Here is a 25866-nt window from a genome sequence, read left to right on the forward strand (position 1 = left end):
CTATGGTCTTAGAATAAGACAATGATACAAGCTCGGTACCAGGAATGGGATAGGTAGCATTGCTTTGCTCTATAAATTCAATAAAGAGCAAGAGTGGTGTAGTTGCCCATAGCAACTAATCAGATTGCTTCTTTCATTTTCAAAGAGGCATCTGAAACATGAAAGAAGCCATCTGACAGGTTGCTATGGGCAACTGCACCACTATTCCTTTCCACAGATTTTGATAAATATCCCGCATTATTTTTTGGCTCTGTCAAAGTTACTTGTGTTTATTTGTATGCTGTGTGTTTTTTTTTTTTCTGTAACTTTGGCGCAGTTCTTTGGCGCAGTGTCTTTTTCTGTAGTTTGAACGAGCCCTTAAGGGGTATTCCGGATAAAAACAAAAATCAACTGGTGCCAGAAAGTTATACAAGTTTGTAAATGACTTCTATTTTAAAATCTTCAGCCTTCCGGTACTTATCAGCTGCTCTATGCTCCAGAGGAGGCTGTATAATTGTTTCCAGTCTGACCACAGTGCTCTCTGCAGACACCTCTGTCCATGATCTCCATAGAAAACCTCTCCTGCTCTGGACAGTTCCTGACATGGACAGAGGTGTCAGCAGAGAACACTGTGGTCAGACAGAAAAGAACAACTCAACTTCCTCTGTAGTATACAGCAGCTGATAAGTGATGAAGGGATTAAGATTTTTATACAGAAGTAATTTACAAAATTACTCCACCAGAGTACCCCTTTAAAAAAAATACCTAAATTGCTAAACTCCCCGACTGGCCTTACATTATAGTCATTTCAGCTCAGTATTTTATCTTGCTCTTTGTAACATATGTTTTTCGTCCTCCTTGCTCTGATCTGTCTTCTCAGACTGTTTGATCCTGCTGGTGTTTTGCTTTTGCATTAAATATTAATAATCGGATGAGTCAGATTTATTATTCAATGTAATCTGTCGGCACCATGTGCTTCAGTCATTGATTGGACATGGCACTGCCGTCATTTATCATATTCTATAAAAGTGAAGAGCTACAGAAATCCCTAAAACAGAAGAGAATATGTGGGAGATTTACCAAAACCTGTCCAGAGGAAAAGTTGCCCAGTTGCCCATAGCAACCAATCAGATGGCTTCTTTCATTTATAACAAGGCCTCTGCAAAATGAAAGAAGCGATCTGATTGGTTGCTATTGGCAACTGGGCAACTTTTCCTTTGCACAGGTTTTGATAAATCTCCCCCAATGTTTTTTTTAAAAAGACAAAATGATGGACAGGATTTGATATTTTTTCTGGAATAGGAATATGGAATATGATTATATTTTTGTTTTGTAATATTAGAGCGTCTGTTTAGTTTGAAGAATGTTTTAATAATTCTACCTCTAAGTACATAAGTGAGAGATAATAATGATCAGAAATAAGTTGTTTTGCTATTTTCCTATTTGTTGTATGTGAGCTTTTATACTTCTAACCAAAAATGACAGTGACTGTGCTCCTGAATTATACAGCTGCATGAAATTGTTCTGCCGCCACCGGTATGACACAGCTCCTTTCCCCGCTGGATGGGGCTTTTAGTTTTGGGAACCCAAGGTCATATGTCCACTCATCCAATCTCCTGCAGCTGCATTAAAAGTCTATGGGGCTCATCTCGTGCAGTGAGATGGAGATCGCAGGGGGCCAGCTATAGCTAGAGATCAGTAGAGGTTAGTAACAAGTAGTCAGAGAAGAATATCTTCTTTGGTTAAAAAAAAAATACACACATAATAAAAAGCATGTAGGAGGCACAGATGTATCCACAAACTCTCATTGTTTGTGCAGGCTGGACTGGGCAATGATGAATGATGTGTTCCCCCATCTTGTGCAGTGCAGCGTGTCCGACAATACGGCATCGGATTAATGTGAACTGTCCTATAAATATGTAATGCAAAAGAGACTCGGCAACTCACCATTTCATGCAGAAATCAAGTTCCTTGATTCCAGGAGATAAGACGGGTAACACATAAAGGCAAGGGAGGGCAGCAGGAGAGGCAGGGGGTGCGGGTAGGACTGCGCGGTTTCGTGCCGAGCTGGCACTTCTTCAAGCTACTTGGTGCAAGTAGCTTGAAGAAGTGCCTGCTCGGCACGAAACTGCAAGACAAAAACGTGGTCAACCACGGTTTTGACTCCGGTTTAAAAACCGTACTGCAACCGCATACGTTTTTTTTTAACATGGACGTCAATGGGAAACGCACATGTATACGGTTCCATATGGGAAACCGTATATGGTTTTTACTTTAACCCTTTAAGGACCAAGGACGTACCGGTACGTCCTTGGTCCTGCTCTCCAGATATAACGCGGGGTCACACAGTAACCCCGCGTCATATCACGGTGGGTCCGGCGTCATAGTGAAGCCGGGACCCGCCTCTAATAGCGCGCAGCGCCGATCGCGGCGCCGTGCGCTATTAACCCTTTAGCCGCGCGCTCAGAGCTGAGCCGCGCGGCTAAAAGGGAAAGTGAAAATTGCCGGCTAGCTCAGTCGGGCTGTTCGGGATAGCCGCGGCTAATCGCAGCATCCCGAACAGCTGACAGGACAGCGGGAGGGCCCCTACCTGCCTCCTCGCTGTCCGATCGCCGAATGACTGCTCAGTGCCTGAGATCCAGGCCTGAGCAGACATGCGGCAGAATCGTTGATCACTGGTTTCTTATGAGAAACCACTGATCAGCATAGGAGATCAGTGTGTGCAGTATTATAGGTCCCTATGGGACCTATAACACTGCAAAAAAAAAAGTGAAAAAAAAAGGGAATAAAAAAAAGTGAATAAAGATAATTTAACCCCTATTAAAAGTTTGAATCACCCCCCTTTTCCAATAAAAAAAAACACAGTGTAAATAAAAATAAAAATAAACATATATGGTATCACCGCGTGCGGAAATGTCCGAATGATAAAAATATATCATTAATTAAACCGCTCGGTCAATGGCGTGCGCGCAAAAAAATTCCAAAGTCCAAAATAGTGCATTTTTGGACACTTTTTATATCATTTAATAATCATCAATAAGTCCTATCAATGCAAAAATGATACCGTTAAAAACTTCAGATCACGGCGCAAAAAATGAGCCCTCATACCGGCCCATACACGGAAAAATAAAAAAGTTATAGGGGTCAGAAGATGACAATTTTAAACGTATTAATTTTCCTGCATGTAGTTATGATTTTTTCCAGAAGTCCGACAAAATCAAACCTATATAAGTAGGGTATCATTTTAATTGTATGGACCTACAGAATAATGATAAGGTGTCATTTTTACCGAAAAATGTACTACGTAGAAACGGAAGCCCCCAAAAGTTACAAAACAGCGTTTTTTTTCAATTTTGTCGCACAATGATTTTTTTTCCGTTTCACCGTAGATTTTTGGGCAAAATGACTGACGTCATTACAAAGTAGAAGTGGTTGCGCAAAAAATAAGCCATCATATGGATTTTTAGGTGCAAAATTGAAAGAGTTATGATTTTTTTAAAGGCAAGGAGCAAAAAACGAAAATGCAAAAACGGAAAACCCCCCGGTCCTTAAGGGGTTAAAACACATAATTTTATTATATCATAAAAAAATACAAGATAAAAGAGCATGGGGGAACAGAGACTCCCACAGGGGAGGAACTGGAAGGAAACAGGGCGTCACAACCTGCTAAGCTGGTACTATTACAAAATAAAGTGCAAAATTTACAAAGATGGGGCAGACAAAGTACATAATGCATACATCAGGGAAAGTACATCTCATTGTTTTTAACTAGCAGCACCATATACAAACCCCAATATACTCAACAAGTTTAAAGTGCATGGGACAGCAGCAGGAGTGACGCCACCCCAACGTACGTTTCGGAGAAATCCTTCATCCAGGGGGGTGGCGTCCTCTAGTCACAAGGTGCTATTTATATAAAACAACCGCCAATCAGAAAACTCACTTCACTGTATGCATAATGTTATCTCCCACCTGTGCAGTAAGTTTCCCGGTCCCATCCTATAATGGCGCATGCACGCGAGTCACCGACCGAACTTCCGGGCCGCGCGTCACTGCACCATCACATGACCAGTCACGTGAGGCGCAGTATATGACGCGCGCACGGAGGCCTCCGGAGCCGGGGTTCGGCGCATGCGCACTAGGATGAGAGCGGGACTTAGTGCATAATCTCTTATAAAACATCTTACATATATTATAACATGATTATATATTCATATGGGCTTCTATTTACCCACAAAAATCAATTCTTACATAAACTCAGTCCAGTGATCCCTCAACTTACAATGGCCTCAACATACAATAGTTTCGACATACAATGGTCTTTTCTGGACCATTGTAACTTGAAACCAGACTCAACATACAATGTTACGGACAGTCCAGATCTATGATACCTGTTAATGGCTGGAAGAACAGACCAATCAGAATGGGCATTCACTGGTAAAACCCCTGTATCAGCGCGTGCACTGTAGTACTGAAGTGCATGCACTGAATTCCTGTCTGGTAGCGCCCCCTACAGTACAGGGAGGTATTACATGTTGAGTACTACTCTTAACCTATGTCAAAGTTAGCTGTTCCTTTGGACACCAAGTAAAGGCAGCTCCATTTTACTTTTTTAGGAAATTGCGTGTACTGTACAGGACCCTGAAGAAACTCCTGTCCTCTACATAGACCAGTGTTTCCCAACCAGGGCGCCTCCAGCTGTTGCAAAACTACAACTCCCAGCATGCCCGGACAGCCGAAGGCTGTCCGGGTATGCTGGGAGTTGTAGTTTTGCAACAGCTGGAGGCACCCTGGTTGGGAAACACTGACACAGACAGTGATTTACAGCTCCCAGCAGATCTTTCTTACTTTTATATGTAAGGATTTGCTTTATCTATATCAGTTATCTAGTTATTTTTCTTTAATCCTCACTTTTTCCTATTTTTGGATGACCTTTTGGTGGCTTCAGAACCCATTACCAGGTTTCCATAGAGTTATGGACTCAACATACAATGGTTTCAACATACAATGGTCGTCCCGGAACCAATTCATATTGTAACTTGAGGGAGCACCGTATGTTGTTATTGGGTATTGTTAACATACAGATGAGAATAGTGGCTAAGTAAACTAATATATGAAATTAATAGTATAGCATTAGATGAACTTTTTAGGGACTTTTAAAATTATAACTCTGGAAATTCTATATTACAGAATTCCATATACCTAATAATTTCATCTATCTATAACTATAGACATTCTGTATAGGGACTAAATGGTGAATGTGAAAATAAAAATAGTGAATTAATGTCAGTACATATGTGATGAGAATTGAAATGCATACAAAATCAAGACACCACTGATTATTTGTATTTATAATTAATTACTAATAAAAATTAATGTTATACAATTCATGAAAAAATGAATAAAAAAATAAATAAATAAAAATAAAAAATAAACGTGCTGTCCCATGCACTTTAAACTTGTTGAGTATATTGGGGTTTGTATATGGTGCTGCTATCTGTACTATCCTTGATGTATGCATTATGCACTTTGTCTGCCCCATTTTTGTAAATTTTGCACTTTATTTTGTAATAGTACCAGCTTAGCGGGTTGTGACGCCCTGTTTCCTTCCAGTTCCTCCCCTGTGGGAGTCTCTGTTCCCCCATGCTCTTTTAAAATGATTTGTTTTAAAATGACTCCATGAGTTTGGAATTGTTTATATGTAGTTGGAGTTCATATATGAAGCCCTTATGGTAGCCCCCTCTCATTTTAGGAGAAATATTAAGTCTGTGTTGACCTGTGATCTCCTTATGATTTGGAAGGTTGCTATCCAATATTTTCATTGCTATTAATTTTGCATGGTTTTTACTTTGCACATGCGCATTTGCATCCTAAAGTCCCCACCCAACACCCCTCCCATTTAAAATGGACAACATTTTCAAAAACTTATGTTTTTTAAAAAAAATAAAAACGGACGGAACTGTATGCACTTTTAAAAACAGTATACGGTTTAAAAACGCATACATACGGTTTACTTTTTCCTATCCTGTTCCATCCATTTTTTTTGCCATATGGTTTTCTTTAGAAAAACTGATTGAAAACAGTATGGCAAAAACGTGGTGTGAACCCAGCCTGACATAGTGCAGTTGTGACAGCAGTAGAAGGAAGTAGCTAGCTTCTCTGCCTACATGGGTTTTAATAGAAATGCACATGGCTGCAAGTCTGAGAGCTAAAATAAATTAGGAAAGGTAAAACTAGGGCATCATGTACGCTGAATGACTATTTGCACCCTACAGGAGTAAATGTGCACGACAATACTAATAAATAATGCCGTTATATTTTTAATGTTTGTTGCTATATTAGGGGGGGGGGGTTGTAAACAAATGACTAATCCATTATCTGCACATATACAGATAGCTTCAAAGATTAGATAGATAGATAGATTAGATATGAGATAGATAGATAGATATGAGATAGATGGATATGAGATAGATATGAGATAGATGGATAGATATGACATAGATAGATATGAGATAGATAGATAGATATGAGATAGATGGATATGAGATAGATAGATGGATATGAGATAGATGGATAGATATGAGATAGATAGATAGATAGATAGATAGATATGAGATAGATAGATAGATAGATATGAGATAGATGCATAGGAGATAGAGAGATAGATAGATATGAGATAGATAGATAGATAGATAGATAGATAGATATGAGATAGATGGATACGAGATAGGGATAGATGGATATGAGATAGATAGATATGAGATAGATAGATAGATATGAGATAGATAGATGGATATGAGATAGATAGATAGATATGAGATAGATAGATGGATACGAGATAGGGATAGATGGATATGAGATAGATAGATAGATAGATATGAGATAGATGGATACGAGATAGGGATAGATGGATATGAGATAGATAGATATGAGATAGATAGATAGATATGAGATAGATAGATGGATATGAGATAGATAGATAGATATGAGATAGATAGATGGATATGAGATAGGGATAGATGGATATGAGATAGATAGATAGATATGAGATAAATAGATATGAGATAGAGAGATAGATGGATATGAGATAGATAGATGGATATGAGATAGATATGAGATAGATAGATAGATATGAGATAGATGGATATGAGATAGATAAATAGATAGATATGAGATAGATAGATATGAGATAAATAGATAGGAAATAGATAGATTCAGCTTGTGATTTTTCTCTCTATTCATTATAAAGTCAAAGTATTCCGGTTAAACTATCAAGTGAGTAAGAGGTTTTTATTTGAAAATTCTGAAGACTATGAAAAGAGACCAGAATAAAGTGGGTTGTTTTTTTCTTACATTTTTCTCAAACTTTTTTGGGCTGCACTATTATGACTTCTTTCTCTTGTTCTATATACAGTTTCTTGGCATTAAAGCAGCATGTGCCCGTCTCTGGTGTTTCATGCTTTCAGCGAGTTATAACCGTCAGCGCCAGGACGGCTGGACTCTGCTGCTCCATTCAGAATCGCACCATGCTGAGTGCAGACATTAGGGACTAGTGGGAAATCAGGTCTAAGATAAGAAAGGAAAATCTCTCTGTGATCTCTGCTTTGATGTCTAATAAACCCATTTTATGCTATTTTGCTGTTATATTGAAAATAGATAGATAACTGCAGGTGATTATACATTGTGCTGACAACCAAGGAAGGAATTTAATATATTAGATACATTCTTGCATATTTTTCACACCAAGAACAGATCTTTGAACATATTTCTACAGTTTATAGATAGATAGGTACAGTAAGTAGGTAGGTAGGTAGATTGGAAGATAGATTGATAATAGGTAGCTAGGTAGATATGAAAGAGATAGATAAATAGATAGATAGATAATAGGTAGATAGATCGTTAGATACGGTAGGTAGGTAGATAGAAAGATAAATAGGTAGATATGTAGGTAGATAGACAGAAAGACAGATAGATAAAACAATGAATTCATTTGTAGATATATTTGTAAATATTTAGCTTGTCCTTCTCCTGAGTTTGTATTCCAGCCAAGAGCTATTGTTAATATTCTGCTCTTTGGTATTGATAGTTTCTTCTAGATTGTTGACTTACTTCTTACTGCCTAGCTCTTATAATGCAATTGGACAGATGTTTTTCCTTTATTCCGTTACTTTACAGAACCTGATAAAAAGCTGACACTTCCTGTAAATCACCAGACCAAGCTAAATACAATTATTGAGCCAACAAGGAACAATGGGGAATTTAAAGGGAATATCCCAAGATCAAAAACTATCCCCTATTTGTGAACAGCGGATAACTAGCTGAGCAGTGGAGGGTCATCAGCTTGGACCCCCACCTATCAGACAGTGGAGGTCAATTGTAACCAAAGTGAATGTGGCGTAGCATAGTCAGTGCTCCATTCATTCTCTATGGGGCTTCTTAAAATTACTGAGTTCAGACTCATAGAGAATGGATTGAGCACTGGTCGGGCATGTGTACTGCTGCTCCATTCCTATAAACACTGCAAATGCTACTATTATGTGTATATGTGTAATTTTATTTTTTTTTTAATTCCCTGTTCCTATGCCCACATCATGCAGGTATGAAGGTACATATTGGATACGTAGGCAAAGGAAGGGGGGGGGGGTCTGTTGAAGCGCAATTTGCGCTAAACAACTGTCACCTGCAAGCGCGCACGTTGGTGTCCACACCATGCTGGGTGAATATGCTGTTTTAACCTGCACAATTTTGCCATAATAAAGAGAAGAAAAAAAGACCGGGGAGTGCTCTAATGAGAGGACAATAACCCTCTGGATCAGTGGGGGAAGGGATCCCAGCGATGACCCACCCATCAACTAATTATTCTCCACCCTGTGTATAGGGGATAATTTTGATCTTGACATAATCTACCCATGCTCTATGTTCTTCCAATGAGCTACGACCAACATGGTCCATAATTCACACCTCTTACTTCCATCTCAAGACTTTACTGGTACTGTACCAGTTCTCTTAAATGCTCTTCCCTGGTAAATCAGACAGTCGCAAAATGCAGAGTTTTAAATTTGCCCTAAAAACACATCTTTTTAATCAGGCTGATTAAATTACTAATCACCCGTACAATCCACATTTCCCCCAATTTTGTTAAAGAGAATCTGACCCCTGTTTACCCGCACTAAACCCAATATACTGGGTTATAGTGCAGATGAACAGCTATACAAAGGGGTCACTTACTTAAATCCGTGCAGTATATGCAGAGTTCTGGCACTGTTCTTTTCCTGCTGCATTGCGATCCAGCATGCAATGGAGTCAGGGAGCCGACTCACCCAGCTCCCCTGCCTCCTCCATGTTTTCCGTCCTCCCTACCCCCATCATTAATATGCTAATGAATGCTGTGAGTGAGTGCTCTGCCCGACGGAGAAAATGGAGGAGGAAGGGGAGCTGGGTGAACTGATTTACTGTTTCCATAGTGTGCTGGAGTGCAATGCAGCAGGAAAGTTACAGTGCCAGAACTCTGCATATACTGAACAGGTTTAGGTAAGTGACCCCTCTTTGTAAAGCTGTTCACCCACACTATAACTTTGTATATTGGGATTAGTGCAGCTGAACAGGGTGTCAAATAATAATAATTATTATTTTTACTCGTTTAAACTTTGAAGCCAGAAGATCTGCGGGTGCAGCTCTAGAGCATTATAGGGACTGTAACCTGAGATCAATACATTCGTAAATATGTATATCCAGAAATTATATGTTGTTTAATGAAAACCCATATATATATATATATATATATATATATATATATATATATATATATATTAATAATCTTGAAACATTGCAGTTCCCACTGGCTACTTGAGCAGTAACAAAAAGTTCAAAAGTTCTGTTTTTCTGTAGTTTTTATGTCAGCTTTTTTGTATAGGCTGGGACAGAACAATAAAATGATCTCAGCATCATTTGCGGGTGGCAAGTTAATCCTAGTAACCCACAATCTTGATATTTGCAAGACTATCCTAGGAACCAGAATGTGAATGGGTGAAGTTTGTGCAAATTTGCTTTAGTGGGAGCTTTTCTGGGTGTTTTGGATGGTTCCCAGTGGCAGGGCCTTTAATTTCCTATTGGCAATTATGTATAATTTCAGTGTTCGTGTGTAGCAATACACACATACACAATATACACACAAATAAAGCTCTGTCTACAGCTCCTCTGTGGATGACTGGAGGGGGACGCTGTACTCCGTTACTTTCTGTGATATATACTGACTTCCAGATATATCAGCTGCCATGACCTGCATACAACCTGCTACACTGTTTATACTGACAAACAGAAGGGAAGTATATACCTCTAATATGGTCGCCCCAGGAAAGGGTTTAAAAATATATATTACAAAAAGCTACAACATTCATAAGAAAGAACAAATTCAGTCATTTCTCCTCAAAATATGTCAACGTAATTAGTAAACCATTCCCTTTAATTTAAACTGCAAAAAAAAAAAAAGATAAGCCGTTGGCTGTCCGGGCATGCTGGGAGTTGAAGTTCTGCAACATCTAGAGGGCCACAGTTTGAGACCGCTGATTTAAATGAATAATTTTTGTGAGGACAGCCATCTTGTTTCCATAGAATGTGGGGCCCTCCAGTCTTTATTTACATAGCCAATACAGGGTCAGCAGGGGACTCCTTTAATATTTGTAATGATTTACAGCTGTATACAGGCATTATATTAAATCAGTTTTGCATTATATAGAACAAGATTGATCTTCTCCAAGCTGTTACTATGCTGGTCCTGCTGCTTAGTTCTCTATGATGGTGCAGATGGTGCAGATGTTGTGCCATTCATTATACAATGAGAGGTAAATGTCATTATATGACTAAAAGAACAGGTGTCCACGTCCAGCTCCAGCTGCACCATGACATGAATAATACACGACCGGTGACCCACAAACCTGAAAAATGAAAGGCCTCACATTTGTGCAGCAAGATATTACTTGTACTAATCTGCTGAAGGGAATCAGGAGCGCAACTGGCCTGGAACTAAGCTGAACGGAGAATTGTAAGTGACATATTAGAGGCAGCGCTGGGGAAAAGATATGGCTGCCCAGAATCACAGTGTTGTGTTATTATTAGGGTATGTTCACACTACGGAGAGTGAACGGAATCTCCGTTCGCAGAATTCCGCGAGCAGAGATTCAGCCTGGCAGCCGACGGCGGCAGTAGGACCACGCGGCACTGCGCCATCACCATTGACTGCCATGCAGTACTCGTGGACTTCCGCGCAAAGAATGAACATGTTCTTTCTTTGCGTGGTAACAATTTCAGCGGCGGAATTGTCCGCCGCTGAAATTCCGCAGTGTGAACCGGGTCTCGCGGAGACCCATTCACACTAATTTAACATTAGTGTGAATGGGTCTCCGCGAGACCCGTTCACACTGTGGAATTTCAGCGGCGGACAATTCCGCGGGAATTCCGTAGTGTGAACATACCCTTATTATTTACACTGTAAAGAATATGTATTATACTATATTATATTAAGAAACCAATGTATCATTATTGTTATTGTGGTAGTCCATTACGGGAGATGTTGCCCCGTACCCTTGCTGTCCTGTCAGTCAGCCTCCTTCAGTGTCCCCAGGGCCCCTTGCACCTGTTTCCCCCCTGTACATATGTTCCGCAATGTGTTGTATCTTTAAGAGTTATGTCATGTGATTGTTACCCAGGAGATACCAGTGATCAGGTGATCCCAAGAGTGACCTATGGGCTCCCTGCTAGTCTACCACATATGAGCCCTGGGTGGAGCTTCTCTCTCTTTGAGCTCTGCTCTTCTGCTAAGCTGAGGTCCAGTGCAGTCGCCTAGTGTGTGTGTCCAGGGGGTTGGAGACCTCAAAGTCCAGTCCTGCAGCCACCATCAAGTCAAGTAATATAAAGTCACAGTTTTATGAGTCAAGTCAGTCTTTGTCATCTGTCAAGTCAGCGTGGTCTGCATTCAATTGTCCAGTCCTACTACAAGTCCCAGCAAGCCCTTAAGGTCTCTGCATCAATGGTCACCTCCTTTGGCCCTGGCGGAACTGTATAGACTTTACCAACTGTCTATCCTCAGTAAAGCTTCCGTTGTCTGTAACTTGGTGTCTGAGTCTTTATTACACCCCATGCCTAGCCCAGAATCCAGCGGTATATCTTTGAGTGGTTTTAGGCTAAACCATGCCCTGGCATCACGTATACAAGGGGTTAATGTTATTATTTGTAATTATTTCTACAACTATTACATGTGTATTTCGCTTTTTTCAAGAAATGTAATATTCCTTAATTAACAAATAGCAGACAGAATACTTTGTATCCTAATACAAGGCTTATGCTGTGTTCTTTTTTATCATACGGTTGGAATGGCCTTGTTTATTGTATTGTAAAAATTCTTGAAAAATTCTATAAAAACCATTTGAACCTAATACAGTGCTGGCCTTACATTATGTACGGCTGGTTATAGAAATATTTTTTGCTCACCTACGTCATGTGAAAACTTTGCATAATTAATTTAGTTAATCCAGTTTTCAGGGGCATCTGCATTGAAAAGAATGTTGTTCAGACCGAGCCTTATATTTGTTAAAGGGGTCATCCAGCACTCACACAGACAACGCATGGAGTATGGGCCGTCTACCACTCCATTCAGTGGGGAGAGCCAGGGCCCCATTCTGGAGATCATAGGGGTCTCGGTGGTCTGACGCTCACGATCATATACTTATCACCTATCCTGTGTATAGGTTATAGGTTTGTAAATGCTGCATAACCCTTAAAGAAGGAACCTTTTTTTGCCAAGAACTAATGGAAAATTTCCACTCTAAAAAGTGTCTGTAAGTTACGGCAGGTAAAGGTCTGTCATATGGGGAAAACTGCAGATATCCCACAGACCCTATTGATTTATGGGAAAAATGCAACAAATTTTTCCCTTCAGATATGATGGAATCTATTACAGAGGAACCACCAATATAGGTGCGAACAGAGCCCAGAATCAAATATAAAAGAATCTGCGACACTAAGGGGGTCATTTATTAACACGCAACACCTACTAGTTTTTGTTGTTGTTTTGTGGTTTATTTTTTTGGCCTTTGGGCGCACCTTGACAAATGACCCTTAAAGGGGTATTCGCCCTTGGACATCTTATCGGAGATCCCATGGGCGGTGCTAGGACTGGGCAGACTGCATTGCCGTCTATGGGGACGGAAATGCAGTCCACACGGTCCTAGTGCCGCCTGCAGGATCTCTGGCAGAAATTCTGTCTGGTGATTACGTACTGTGAACCTAGCCTAACTCTAGGCAGCCCCCCACCCCATCTTCATGTTCATGGATAGAAGCAGGGGCTGCAATGTCTTGTATACTGATTCCATAACATCTTATTATTCCTGTGAAATCTCTTTTTGTTTATTCTCTTTTTGTGACCCAGCATGCAGCAGGATTGGTACAATATACATTTTAGAAGTATTTCATATACCAGCAGACAAACCAGTAAAAAGGCAAAATGTATGGTTATTACTCATTGTGTCTCTGACTTTGTATCTGATTTATTCCAGATTGGGCGACAATAATGCTATAGGTGGTTTAATCTTATCCCTTTCATTTTATTGGGGCAGGGGGAGTAAGAGAGGGGTATCCTTCAAGTCAGGCTTCTCCAGGAGAGAATTTATTCATCACCAGAAAACTGGTTTTAATTTTTTGCGTCAATCACAGAAAAAATCACAAATGAGCAATTGGGATTTTGCAACTTATTTTTTATGAAAAAAAAAAAAAAAAAAACTGACGTGCAAGTCTTGATAAATCCCCCTTAGTTTATATTTAAATGTATTAGGTTTGTTGCAGAAACATTATTTCTATTCATCAGAAAGGGGTTGTTTTGGTGGCAGCATATAGAGTTCTGCAATCCCCATTCAGGACAAACACAGACATTTATGTAACAAATTTGCTGCATGGAAACTGGGTCTTTCAAAAATACTTGTGTTTCCCCCATCTACTAAACTTACCAAAACCTGAAACACTCCATTATCATTTCAATGTGCGGTACTACCATAAGGGTCCATTCACACTTCTAAATTTCTGCTTGCGGAATTCCGCCTCAAATTAAAGCCCATAGGGGGAGATTTATCAAAACCTGTGCAAAGGAAAAGTGGCCCAGTTGACAATATCAACCAATCAGATCACTTCTTTCATTTTGCAGAGGCCTTGTTAAAAATGAAAGAAGCAAGCTGATTGGTTGCTATGGGCAACTGGGAATCTTTTCCTCTGGACAGGTTTTGATAAATCTCCCCCATAGACTTTTAGCTGAATTCCGCAAGCGGAAATTCAGAAGTGTGAATGGGAGTGCGGAATCCCATAGAAGTCTATGGGCTTTAATTTGAGGTGTAATTCCACAAGTGGGAATTCTGCCATGTAAATAGACCCTAAGACCCTAATAGACCCTAAGGCCAGGTTCACACTGTGGAATCTCCGGACTGGGCAAACCCCATAGTCAGCAATGCATTTTTGAGTGGACTTTTCGGCGGACCTGCTCAGAAATGCATTGCCATCTATGGGGACAGAAATGCAGTCCGCACTGTCCTAGCGCCACCTGCAGGATCTCTGGCAGAAATTCTGTCCAGTGATTATGTACTGTGAACCTAGCCTAACTCTGGGCAGCACGCCGGCTGTCTTGAGGTCATTGTAAGGCTATGTTCACATGGCAGACTCTCTGCAAGGAATTCTGCATTAAAACTCTGCTGTGTGAATGGGACAGCAGAATCCCATTGAAGTGTATTGGCTATAAATTAATGCAGAATTTTCATGCGGAAATCCATGCAGAATTCCATGCAGAAACTCTAGTGTTTAAACATATCCTAAACTTTATGTTCACACCTCAGAATTTCCATTCTGATTTCCTCATTGGAATTCTGCACAGAGTTGCCGCTGCAGCAGAGTCCTGTTAAACAAGATTCAACAAGATTCTGCTGTGCTGTGCACACGGCAGAATTTCCGTGCCAGATTTTTCTGGCCCGGAACTTCATTTTTCCATGTCCGCAGAAAGAATGAACCTGTCCATTCTTTGTTCACACTCCACACAGAGAGCATAGCCATCTATGAGACCGCACATTCCAGTGCGATCCTCACGCCGGCATATTGAGCTGGCGCCCACAGTCTGCGTAATGTTTGCACAAAGATTTTCTGTACTGACATTCCGTTGTGTGAACATAGTCTTAAACTTGGATCTTTCCTTCAGCCCTTATATTTAAGGGGGTACTCCGTTGAAAAAATTATTTTTCAAATCAGCTGGTTCCAGAAAGTTATGAAGATTTGTACTGTACTTTTATTTAAAAATATTAATAAAAAAAATAAAAAATAAATTAATTTAAGTACTTATCAGCTGCTGTGAGCTCCAGTGGAAGTTGTGTAGGTCTTTCCAGTCTGACCACAGTACTCTCTGCTGACACCTCTGTCTATGTCAGGAACTGTCCAGAGTAGAAGCAAATCCCCATAGCAAACCTATCCTACTCTGGACAGTTCCTGACATGGACAGAGGTGTCAGCAGAGAGCACTGTGGTCAGACTGGAAAGAACTACACAACTTCCTTTGTAGTATACAGCAACTGATAAGTACTGGAAGGATTACGATTTTTAAATAGAAGTAATTTACAAATCTGTTTAACTTTCTGGAACCAGTTGCTTTAAAATAAAAATAAAAATTTCCCAACGGGGTACCCCTTTAATCCTTTTTATGCTCATGTCCCCTGTACCTCCAAAACACATCCTGTCTGCCAATTTCTTACTGTGGAAACAGCCAATACTCTTAGATTATGTTCACACGTTGGAATGTGCAGAATTCCGACAGATAATTCCGCGTGGACAGTCCGCTGCAGCAGAGTCTCATTGAATTCAATGGGATTCTGCGGCACTCTCCACACACCATAATAGACATATCTAAACATACGGTATCTATTCTTTTTGCCGATTTCACTCGGAAATGCATTGCCGTCAGTGAGATGGCTCATTTCTGATCGGTCCTAATGCTGCTGTATTCTTCACATGTGTGGACATTCCGCACAAATTACACAAACCTTCTGCTTCTGAACAGAATTTGAGTGCAATTGCAGATTTTCAATCATGTGAACATGGCCTAAGGCCAAAGTCAATAAATTGAGTTCAATGGGATTCTGCCTGCAAAATTTAAATTTAGCAGAATGTGAAATTTCCGCAGTGGATAGTCTGTTGTGTGAATGGGACAGTGGAATTCCATTGATCATGAGCATTAAATCTGAGTGGAATTTCCGGGGGAATTATTCAGCGGAAATCCACACCGAAAGTCCGCTGTGTGTACATAACCTTATAGGCTGGGTTCATACAACTGATGTTATGTGCAGACTTTCACTTTGTAATTCTGAGCAGAATTTTAGGTGCATTGCATTTTGTATAAGTTTGAATGGGGATTCTGAATTGTCATCCACGCTATGGAATTTTTGCCTCGGAATTTCCACCATCATTCTGCGCAAAAACACAAAATTTCAATACAGAATACAATGCACCTAAAATTCTGTGCAGAACATTGTCGCGTGCACAGTGTTCATTTTAGTACATTGTCAGTCATCAGCCATAACTCCGTCTCACATCAGGTGAAACAGCGTCCTGCTTCCTCCTTCTGACCAATCTCCGTCAGGCATCAGCTGTAACTCCCTCCTCCGTCATCCGAAATTCCCTCATCTGAAACTCCCTCATCCCTCAGATGAAAAACCTCCCTGCCATGTAACAGAGCTGAGTCAGTGTTAGCTCTCTGCTATACGGGTTCTGCTGTACACACTATTCAGTGTTAGCTCTCTGCTATACGGGTTCTGCTGTACACACTATTCAGTGTTAGCTCTCTGCTATACTGGTTCTGCTGTACACACTATTCAGTGTTAGCTCTCTGCTATACAGGTTCTGCTGTACATGCTATTCAGTGTCGTCTCTCTGCTATACTGGTTCTGCTGTACATACTACTCAGTGTTAGCTCTCTGCTATACGGGTTCTGCTGTACACACTATTCAGTGTCGTCTCTCTGCTATACTGGTTCTGCTGTACATGCTATTCAGTGTTAGCTCTCTGCTATACGGGTTCTGCTGTACACACTACTCAGTGTTAGCTCTCTGCTATACTGGTTCTGCTGTACATGCTATTCAGTGTTAGCTCTCTGCTATACTGGTTCTGCTGTACACACTACTCAGTGTTAGCTCTCTGCTATACTGGTTCTGCTGTACATGCTATTCAGTGTTAGCTCTCTGCTATACGGGTTCTGCTGTACACACTACTCAGTGTTAGCTCTCTGCTATACTGGTTCTGCTGTACACACTATTCAGTGTTAGCTCTCTGCTATACGGGTTCTGCTGTACACACTACTCAGTGTTAGCTCTCTGCTATACGGGTTCTGCTGTACATGCTATTCAGTGTTAGCTCTCTGCTATACTGGTTCTGCTGTACACACTACTCAGTGTTAGCTCTCTGCTATACTGGTTCTGCTGTACATGCTATTCAGTGTTAGCTCTCTGCTATACGGGTTCTGCTGTACACACTACTCAGTGTTAGCTCTCTGCTATACTGGTTCTGCTGTACACACTATTCAGTGTTAGCTCTCTGCTATACGGGTTCTGCTGTACACACTACTCAGTGTTAGCTCTCTGCTATACGGGTTCTGCTGTACACACTATTCAGTGTTAGCTCTCTGCTATACGGGTTCTGCTGTACACACTATTTAGTGTTAGCTCTCTGCTATACGGGTTCTGCTGTACACACTATTCAGTGTCGTCTCTCTGCTATACTGGTTCTGCTGTACATGCTATTCAGTGTTAGCTCTCTGCTATACTGGTTCTGCTGTACACACTACTCAGTGTTAGCTCTCTGCTATACGGGTTCTGCTGTACACACTATTCAGTGTTAGCTCTCTGCTATACTGGTTCTGCTGTACACACTATTCAGTGTTAGCTCTCTGCTATATGGGTTCTGCTGTACATGCTATTCAGTGTTAGCTCTCTGCTATACTGGTTCTGCTGTACACACTATTCAGTGTCGTCTCTCTGCTATACTGGTTCTGCTGTACACACTATTCAGTGTTAGCTCTCTGCTATACGGGTTCTGCTGTACACACTATTCAGTGTCGTCTCTCTGCTATACGGATTCTGCTGTACATGCTATTCAGTGTTAGCTCTCTGCTATACTGGTTCTGCTGTACACACTATTCAGTGTTAGCTCTCTGCTATACGGGTGCTGCTGTACATGCTATTCAGTGTTAGCTCTCTGCTATACTGGTTCTGCTGTACACACTATTCAGTGTTAGCTCTCTCCTATACGGGTTCTGCTGTACATGCTATTCAGTGTCAGCTCTCTGCTATACTGGTTCTGCTGTACATGCTATTTAGTGTCGGCTCTGCTATACAGACTCTGTAGAACACGTAGTGTCTGTAGTGCACATGCAAGTTTCACAGTTTCGACTCTGCTATACATGCTGTGCAGCGTCGGCTCTGCTATGGGGCAGGAGTCGTCAGAGGGAGAATCGTCTGAGGGATGACGGAGTTTTGGACGAGGGAGATTTGGAAGAGGGAGGAGGGAGTCGTGGTTGATGGATGATGGCGATTGGTGTGAGGGAGGACGGGGGACTGAGGTGCGGCTGATGACTGACGGACATTGGTCTAAGGGATTAGGAGGGACGCTGTTTCGCCTGATGCTGGATGGAGTTACGGCTGACGATGTCCTAAAACGGACCTGTGAACCCAGTCTTAATGTTGCTCTTCTCTACATCTTCTCCCACATTTTCTCCCTACTACTAATAACTGATTCTAATGAAGATCTCTTGAAGGTGTTGTGGGAATAATTAGCCATGATACCCAAACAAGGGATCTCCCTTCATGGTCTTTGCGCGCGGACATTCGTTTTTCTAAGAATAAAACTGGGTGACCCATTCAGTCATCATTTACTAGAAAACAACATGATAACTTGTTCTTGGTTACTTTGTAACAGATTATAGAAAAAACGTCTTACTCTGTTTTGTGTGTGTCAATTTTATGGAAAAGCTCGCTCAGTTCTTCTGCACTTAGGATTCCATCAGCAAAATAAGCTTTGAACTCTTCAAAAGAAAGTTTTCCATCGTCTGCAAGAGAAGAAAGTTATATAATATAGGCAAAACTGGACACAAAGAAAACTTACAACAGTCTCAGATAAACATATAATATGTTACAGGATATCTGATGTGCAACCAGGAGGAAGAACTATCACAGTAGTAAAAACACAATAAAAATTGTACTCCGCCCCTAGACATCTTATCCACTATCCAAAGGATAGTGGATAAGATGTCTGATTGCGGGGGTCCTGCCGCTGGGTACCCCAGCGATCTCCCTGCTGCACCCGGCGTTTGTTTAGAGCATCGGGTGCAGCGCGGAAGGCTTGTGACATCACAGCTGTGCCCCCTCAATGCAAGTCTATGGGAGAGGGCGTGATGGCCGTCACGCCCCCTCCCATAGATTTGCAGTGAGGGGGCATGGCCGGGACATCACGAGCGGGGTGTGAACATGACACGAGCCTCTGCCCCGCATCGCCAGTCATCCAGCACGGAGCGAAGTTCGGTCTGTGCACCGGCTGTCTGGGGTGCCACAGCCGAGGTTACGGGGGTCCCCAGTGGTGGGACCCCCACGATCAGACATTTTTTCCCCAATCCTTTGAATAGGGGATAAGATATCTAGGGGAGGAGTACACCTTTAAGGTTATTTTAGTCAGCAGAATTTTAAGCAAAACCAGAAGTGAGACGTGTGTGAACATAGCCTTTAGTGTGTGTGTATGTGTGTATATGTATATATGTATATATATATATATATATATATATATATATATATATATATATATATAAATTCAGTGCAGGGTTTTAACACTAAGGCTATGTTCACACAGGAGAATGTCCGCACGAAAACTCTCCATGCGGACATTCTACAAACTGCGGGTGCCGGCATAACATGCTGGCACTAAGACCGCTCAGAAATGCGCTGTCTCAATAGACAACAATGCATTTCCATGCGGACTCTGCCGAAACACTGAACATGTTCAATGCGTTTGCGAAAGCCGGAATCAGAAGTTTTGCGCTGAAATTCTGCCATTTGCACAGTGCAGCGGAATCCCATTGAAATCAATAAGACTGTTTACACAGCAGAATACCTGTGAGGAATTCCGCATGAATATTTTGGACAGATATTTATCACCAGCAAAGTTCCATTGATTTCAATGGGATTCTGCTGCACTGTTCTCACGGCAACATTTCCACACCAGAAATTCAGTTTTCAGCGTCTGCAGAAAGAATAGTCAAGTCAATTCTTCCTGCTGAGCCTGCAAGGAAATGTCGTGTGGACATTCGGCACATTTTTTGTGAACGTACCTTTAGGGTGATCTTTAGCAAACCCTGTGCAGAGGAAAAGTTGACCAGTTGCCCATAGCAACCAATCAGATCACTTCTTTCAAAAGGCGTCTGAAAGATATAAGAAGCAATTGGTTGTTATGGGCAACTGGTCCATTTTTCCTCTGCACAGGTTTTGAGAAAACTGGAGGTTTGTTATTCTACATTAATAATAAAAAGTATAAAGAGAATAGGGCTAGGTTCCCAAAATGTAAAATGTAATTGTAACAAAAAACACAATGACATTTGAATGTTCCACGTGTTTCGTGTGGATTTTACCACAGATTTTATTCATTGCATTTCATGAAACAGAATTAGCACGCTGCAAAATTAAGAATTTCCTTCCGGGAAAATCCCTTCAATACATGAATTACACAAAGAAGAATCCCTGAATGATTTCTGTTGTTTTAACATTGTTTTAAATACGGTAAATAGAACAAGCAAATATCTTTTCTTGACAGATTTCTTTCCAGCTACCCCGTCCTTCCTAAAACTCATCATTTTCTCTAAAAGCTGCTAAAGTCTGATTCCAGGTGGATCAGCTCACTGAAGCATCACGTTACAGCTGCCCATAGAAGTCTATGGAGATGGTAAGGCAAAGAGGGAAGTGGCTGGAGAGACAGAGAGAGAGACGTACAGAGGTGATCAAGGGAGTGATTTCTCTCACTCTAGTGGACTTACAATGCTCAATACTGCTAGATAATGTATTTAATTATGTTGAGAGTGTATTATAGAGATATGGGAAAGTGTCTGTGTGTGTGTGCAGGGTATGGGAGACATCACAGCAGTTAGTCTACACCCACTAATTATCAGAGATGACAACTAATTATCAGAGATGGAGTCTACAGAAGTTGCATAATAGGCATAGATACTGCTACCTTTTGTATACATACACAGCAGATTATCTTAAAAAAAATTATATAAAATGAAAAAAATAAATAAATAATGCTTCATAATAAAACAGCTGCCGCCAGACTTTATACAACAGGATATGGGTAAACACAGGATACAGTAGTAGACAGATCATAGACGGAGCAGGATAAGGACTTGTAAATAGCTCATCACATCTCCAAAAATATATATTTTTAATCTTTCATCCCAAAAATCTAGTCTTTTTACATTTCTTTCTTTTCTTTTTTTTTTTTTTTCACTTATGAAGGAATTTGACAGTTTGGGGACATCAGAGACTGATGGGGTTCTGCTTTGTTTAACAGTATGTTGTTGTTCAATTCAGTTTCATGTTGCTAGTCCTACTTGTCGAAGCCTTCATTGCCTATACAATCTAGACCCAGTCAGATGATTACATGTATATCTCTCAACAACTCATCTAATCCCATTAATTCATTTTTTTTTAAAGGGATGTTGATTTATATTATCTAATCATCTATCTCTGGAAGCTTCATACATAAAAGTTTCCATTAACCCCTTAAGGACTTAGCCCATTTTCAGCTTATAGGGGTACAGCTTAAAGGTGTCTGATCGCGGGGGTCCCGCTGCTGGGGACCCCCGCAATATAGCATGCGGCACCCACCTGTTTCTTGTCCGGAAGCGCTAGAGGGTCTGGGTCGCAACCAGGGGAACGGAAGTCCGTGATGTCACGACTCCGCCCCCGTGTGACGTCACACCCCGTCCCCTCAATGCAAGTCTATGGGAGGGGGCGTGACGGCTAGACTTGCATTAAGGGGACAGGGAGTGACATCACACGGGGCGGAGCCGTGACACGGACTTCCGTTCCCCTGGTCGCAACCCAGACCCTCCAGCGCTTCTGGACAAGAAACAGGTGGGTGCCACATGCTATATTGCGGGGGTCCCCAGCGGCGGGACCCCCGCGATCAGACATCTTATCCCCTATCCTTTGGATAGGGGATAAGATGTCTAGACGTGGAGTATCCCTTTAAGGACGCAGCTAATTTTTGTTTTTGCATTTTTGATTTTTCCACCTTCCCTTCTAAAAATCGCTTTCAATTTTGCACCTACAGACCCATATAAGGTCTTGTTTTTTGCGTCACCAATTGTACTTTGTAATGACATCACAAATTTTTTATAATATAATCTGAGGCAAAACAAAAAAAATATATTTTGTATGGTGAAATAAAAAAATAAATAAGAAAAAATGAAAAGCAATCAAAAAGTCCCATCAAAACAAAACTGGTACCAATAAAAAGAGATGACGGCGCAAAAAAAATGAGCCTTCATATAGCCCCATATATGGAAATATAAAAAAGAAATAGGGGTCAGAGGATGCCAATTTTTAAACATACTAATTTTGGTGCATGTAGTTTATAATTGTATGGACCTACAGAATAAATATGATGTGACATTTTACCGAAAAGTGCACTGCGTAGAAAAGTGCACCCCATAAAAGTTACAAATTGGCATCCTCCGACCCCTATTTCTTTTTTATATTTCCATATATGGGGCTATATGAAGGCTCATTTTTTTTGCGCCGTCATCTCTTTTTATTGGTACCAGTTTTGTTTTGATGGGACTTTTTGATTGCTTTTCATTAATATTTTTATGGTATACGAAGTGACCAAAAATGCACAATTTTGGCCTTATTTTTACGTGTATGCCTTCGACCCTGCGATTTAGCTAACCTTATATTTTAATAGTTTGGACACTTACGCATGCGGCGATACCACATATGATTATTTTTATTCTTTATTACATTATTTTATTTAAAAAATGGGAAAAAGGGTATGATTTAAACTTTTAATAGGGAAGGGGTTGATGAACTTTTCTTAACTTTTTTTTTTACACTTTTTTTCTTTTCTTTTTTTTAACCCACATGGCTACAACATGCAATCTTCTGATTGCATATACTGATCAATGCTATGCCATAGCATAGCATTGATCAGTGTTCTCTGCGCTCTGCTGCTCCTGCCTGCTGAGGAGGCAAGGAGCAGTAGATCTCCGATCAGAGAGGCAGGTGTGGACCCACTCTTCATCCAGTAAGCTGATCGGAACATCACAATTTTGTCGCGCTAGTCCTGATCAGCTCTGATGAGTTGCCGGGGTGGTTTTAGTTTAGTTTTAGATGCCGCAATCAAATTTGATTGCGGCATCTAAGGGGATAATGCCGGGCATCAGCCCGATCGGCGGTGCCCGGCATTAGCTGTGGGTCTTGGCTGCCGGTAGCAACCAGGACCCAGGGGGTTTAACCCGTTCTCCGCTGGTGAGAATGGTTTATACTCCGTTCACTGGATCAGGGCATACAGGTACGCCCTCCGTCCTTAAAGAGGTACTCTGGTGGGGAAAAAAATGTGTACGCCCTTCGTCCCTAAGAGGTAAAAAAAAAAAAAACAAGAGAATGCTGTTCAAGAAATTGCAGCGGTCAAACCCCCATGATCTTATACTTATCCTCTACCCTGTAAATGGGAAAAGATAACATAAAATATCCCTTTAATTATTTCTACAAAGATCATAAACTGCTCATATAAGATTTAGGTGAACACTGATATCTACATTAGGCAAACATAATTTAAAGTGTACCTGTCATACCACAGAAAAAAAATAATTCTTATATATGTTCCTCACTAGGTCATGTAGATGATTTACATGTGTTTTATAAGTGTCTAGCTTCTATATTTGGCTCACAAACCCCTTGTTCTGCTGCTCACTCATTCTGAAATCCACTGCTTAGGAAGGCAAGCAATAAGCCCACCCTCACGCACCATGACACATGCTGTGTCTCTTCATTCAGTCACTGCAGGCTGCTCTGTAACCTCCTTCTTTCTGTTTTCAGGCAGGAGTCTGATTGACAGGACAGGAGTGAGCACTAAGGAGTGCTTGTCCTGCCCTCATTTCCTGGATTTTGTTCCAACCTCTGTTCATCCGGGATAAAGATAATGCTGCAGCCTTACATGATAATGTTCTGTATGGTATGGGGATCCCCAGTGGTCATTTTTTTAAGTCATGATTATTTTATAAAAAGTTGATTAAGATTCTTAGAAAGGTTAAAAGGGTATTCCAGGATTTTTTTTTTATTTGACTATGCTACAGGGGCTGTAAAGTTTGTGTAGTTCATAATATAGTGTCTGTACCTGTGTGGGACGGTTTTCTCACAATTCTTATGTGATTTTCACCCCACTATTTATTTTTAACAGCATACAAAATTACTGTTGTCTCAGATTTTTCCCAGCTTGCAATGCAGCCGAGACCTGACTCACTAGTCAGGTGATGACAGAGAGCCTGTCTGTTTCAATGGGTGGAGGGATCAATCTGCAACTAATGCAACAGCTGGAGGCACCCTGATTGAAAACCATAGGTCTGCAGCACATTTATGTTTCAATGGGTAGGGTGGCTGATGTGTGGGATGGAGGAAAATGGAATTGTGGGATTTGTAGTCAAAAAAAGAAAAAAGTCAAACAAGAAATACAAGTTCACAAAACGCTAGCCACAGTGTTATGGGAATCTCACAACACAGCCATTTAGCCCCAAGACAAGTGCAGATCCTTCCTAAGCATGTCCATTACTGTCTGCCAGGTACGTACTAAAATCACCTTATGGTGGATAACCCCTTTAAAGCGTGCCTGTCAGATCCCCCCCCCCCCTGCCCCAACAAAAAAGGAAGTTATATATCACTATATTTATTATAAAAATTCCTCCTTTCATTAGCTCACAATGTTAGAAATCCTCTCAGGGGGTGGGGGATTGTCCCTTCCTTGGGGGTAGTTGGAGGTGATTGGCGTGTCTGTCCATCTGTTTGTCCATGGACAAACCTGATGCTGCTGCAGGACTGGTTAGCCTCCCAGTAGGTATGGGGACCCCTAGTGGTGGGATTTTTAGGAGCCATTTTTCTTTATTAAATATTTTAAACTTGTTAAACAACTATATTACATAAGGTCTTTATCAGCAACAATATATAAAAGTTTTTGGATCTGACAGTACCCATTTAAAGGGTTAATATACACAAGCCAGACACATGCTACAAGAGGACTTGCAAAGAGCTTCTGCAGTGCTGTAGGGAAAAACATTTTGTAGCCTCAGTGTAATTGGTGAAATAAACATTCTCACATGTAGCAGTGCCAAGTATGTTACAGGTACTATCACACATGCCATTTTGATGCGGTTTTGAAGCCAATTTCAGAAGTGGATTGAAAATATAGGGAATTATATAGCAGATATAAAAGCAACCTAATGCAGAAGAGCCTATTTTGTCATTTGGTATAACACATCATGATAAAATAGTTTTTTTGCCCGTAATTTGCACAGATAAAAAATGATAAATAATGGATTTCTGTGCTTTTCCCATTTATTTGTATTTGCTTTTTAGAGACTGAGACGCATCAGATGTATCTAAAATATGAAGGGACTATGACGTTTTACCGGAGTCTGTATCCATTTCATACATCTGCATTACTATATTGTACAGTACATTTCTCTGTGACAGGATAATAAAACGATCAGTAATAATAACCCATGATTGTACATTTAGGGCTCAGGAAGGGAACAGACCACATCCTGTTAGACTTGGAAACC

General features: G+C 40.8%; 1 protein-coding gene across 2 annotated transcripts in view; it reads right to left on the reverse strand.

Annotated features, from left to right (window-relative positions):
* Positions 1-25866, reverse strand: part of NECAB1 (N-terminal EF-hand calcium binding protein 1) — a 309035-nt gene that overhangs the window by 264734 nt on the left and 18435 nt on the right. For both annotated transcript variants that reach the window (XM_056522357.1, XM_056522356.1), the window contains exon 3: positions 18987-19095. In XM_056522357.1, the coding sequence (XP_056378332.1) occupies positions 18987-19095 (109 nt within the window). The remainder of the gene's footprint in view (positions 1-18986; positions 19096-25866) is intronic.

This window comes from Hyla sarda, chromosome 5 (genome assembly GCF_029499605.1).
Source record: "Hyla sarda isolate aHylSar1 chromosome 5, aHylSar1.hap1, whole genome shotgun sequence".
NCBI lineage: Eukaryota > Metazoa > Chordata > Amphibia > Anura > Hylidae > Hyla > Hyla sarda.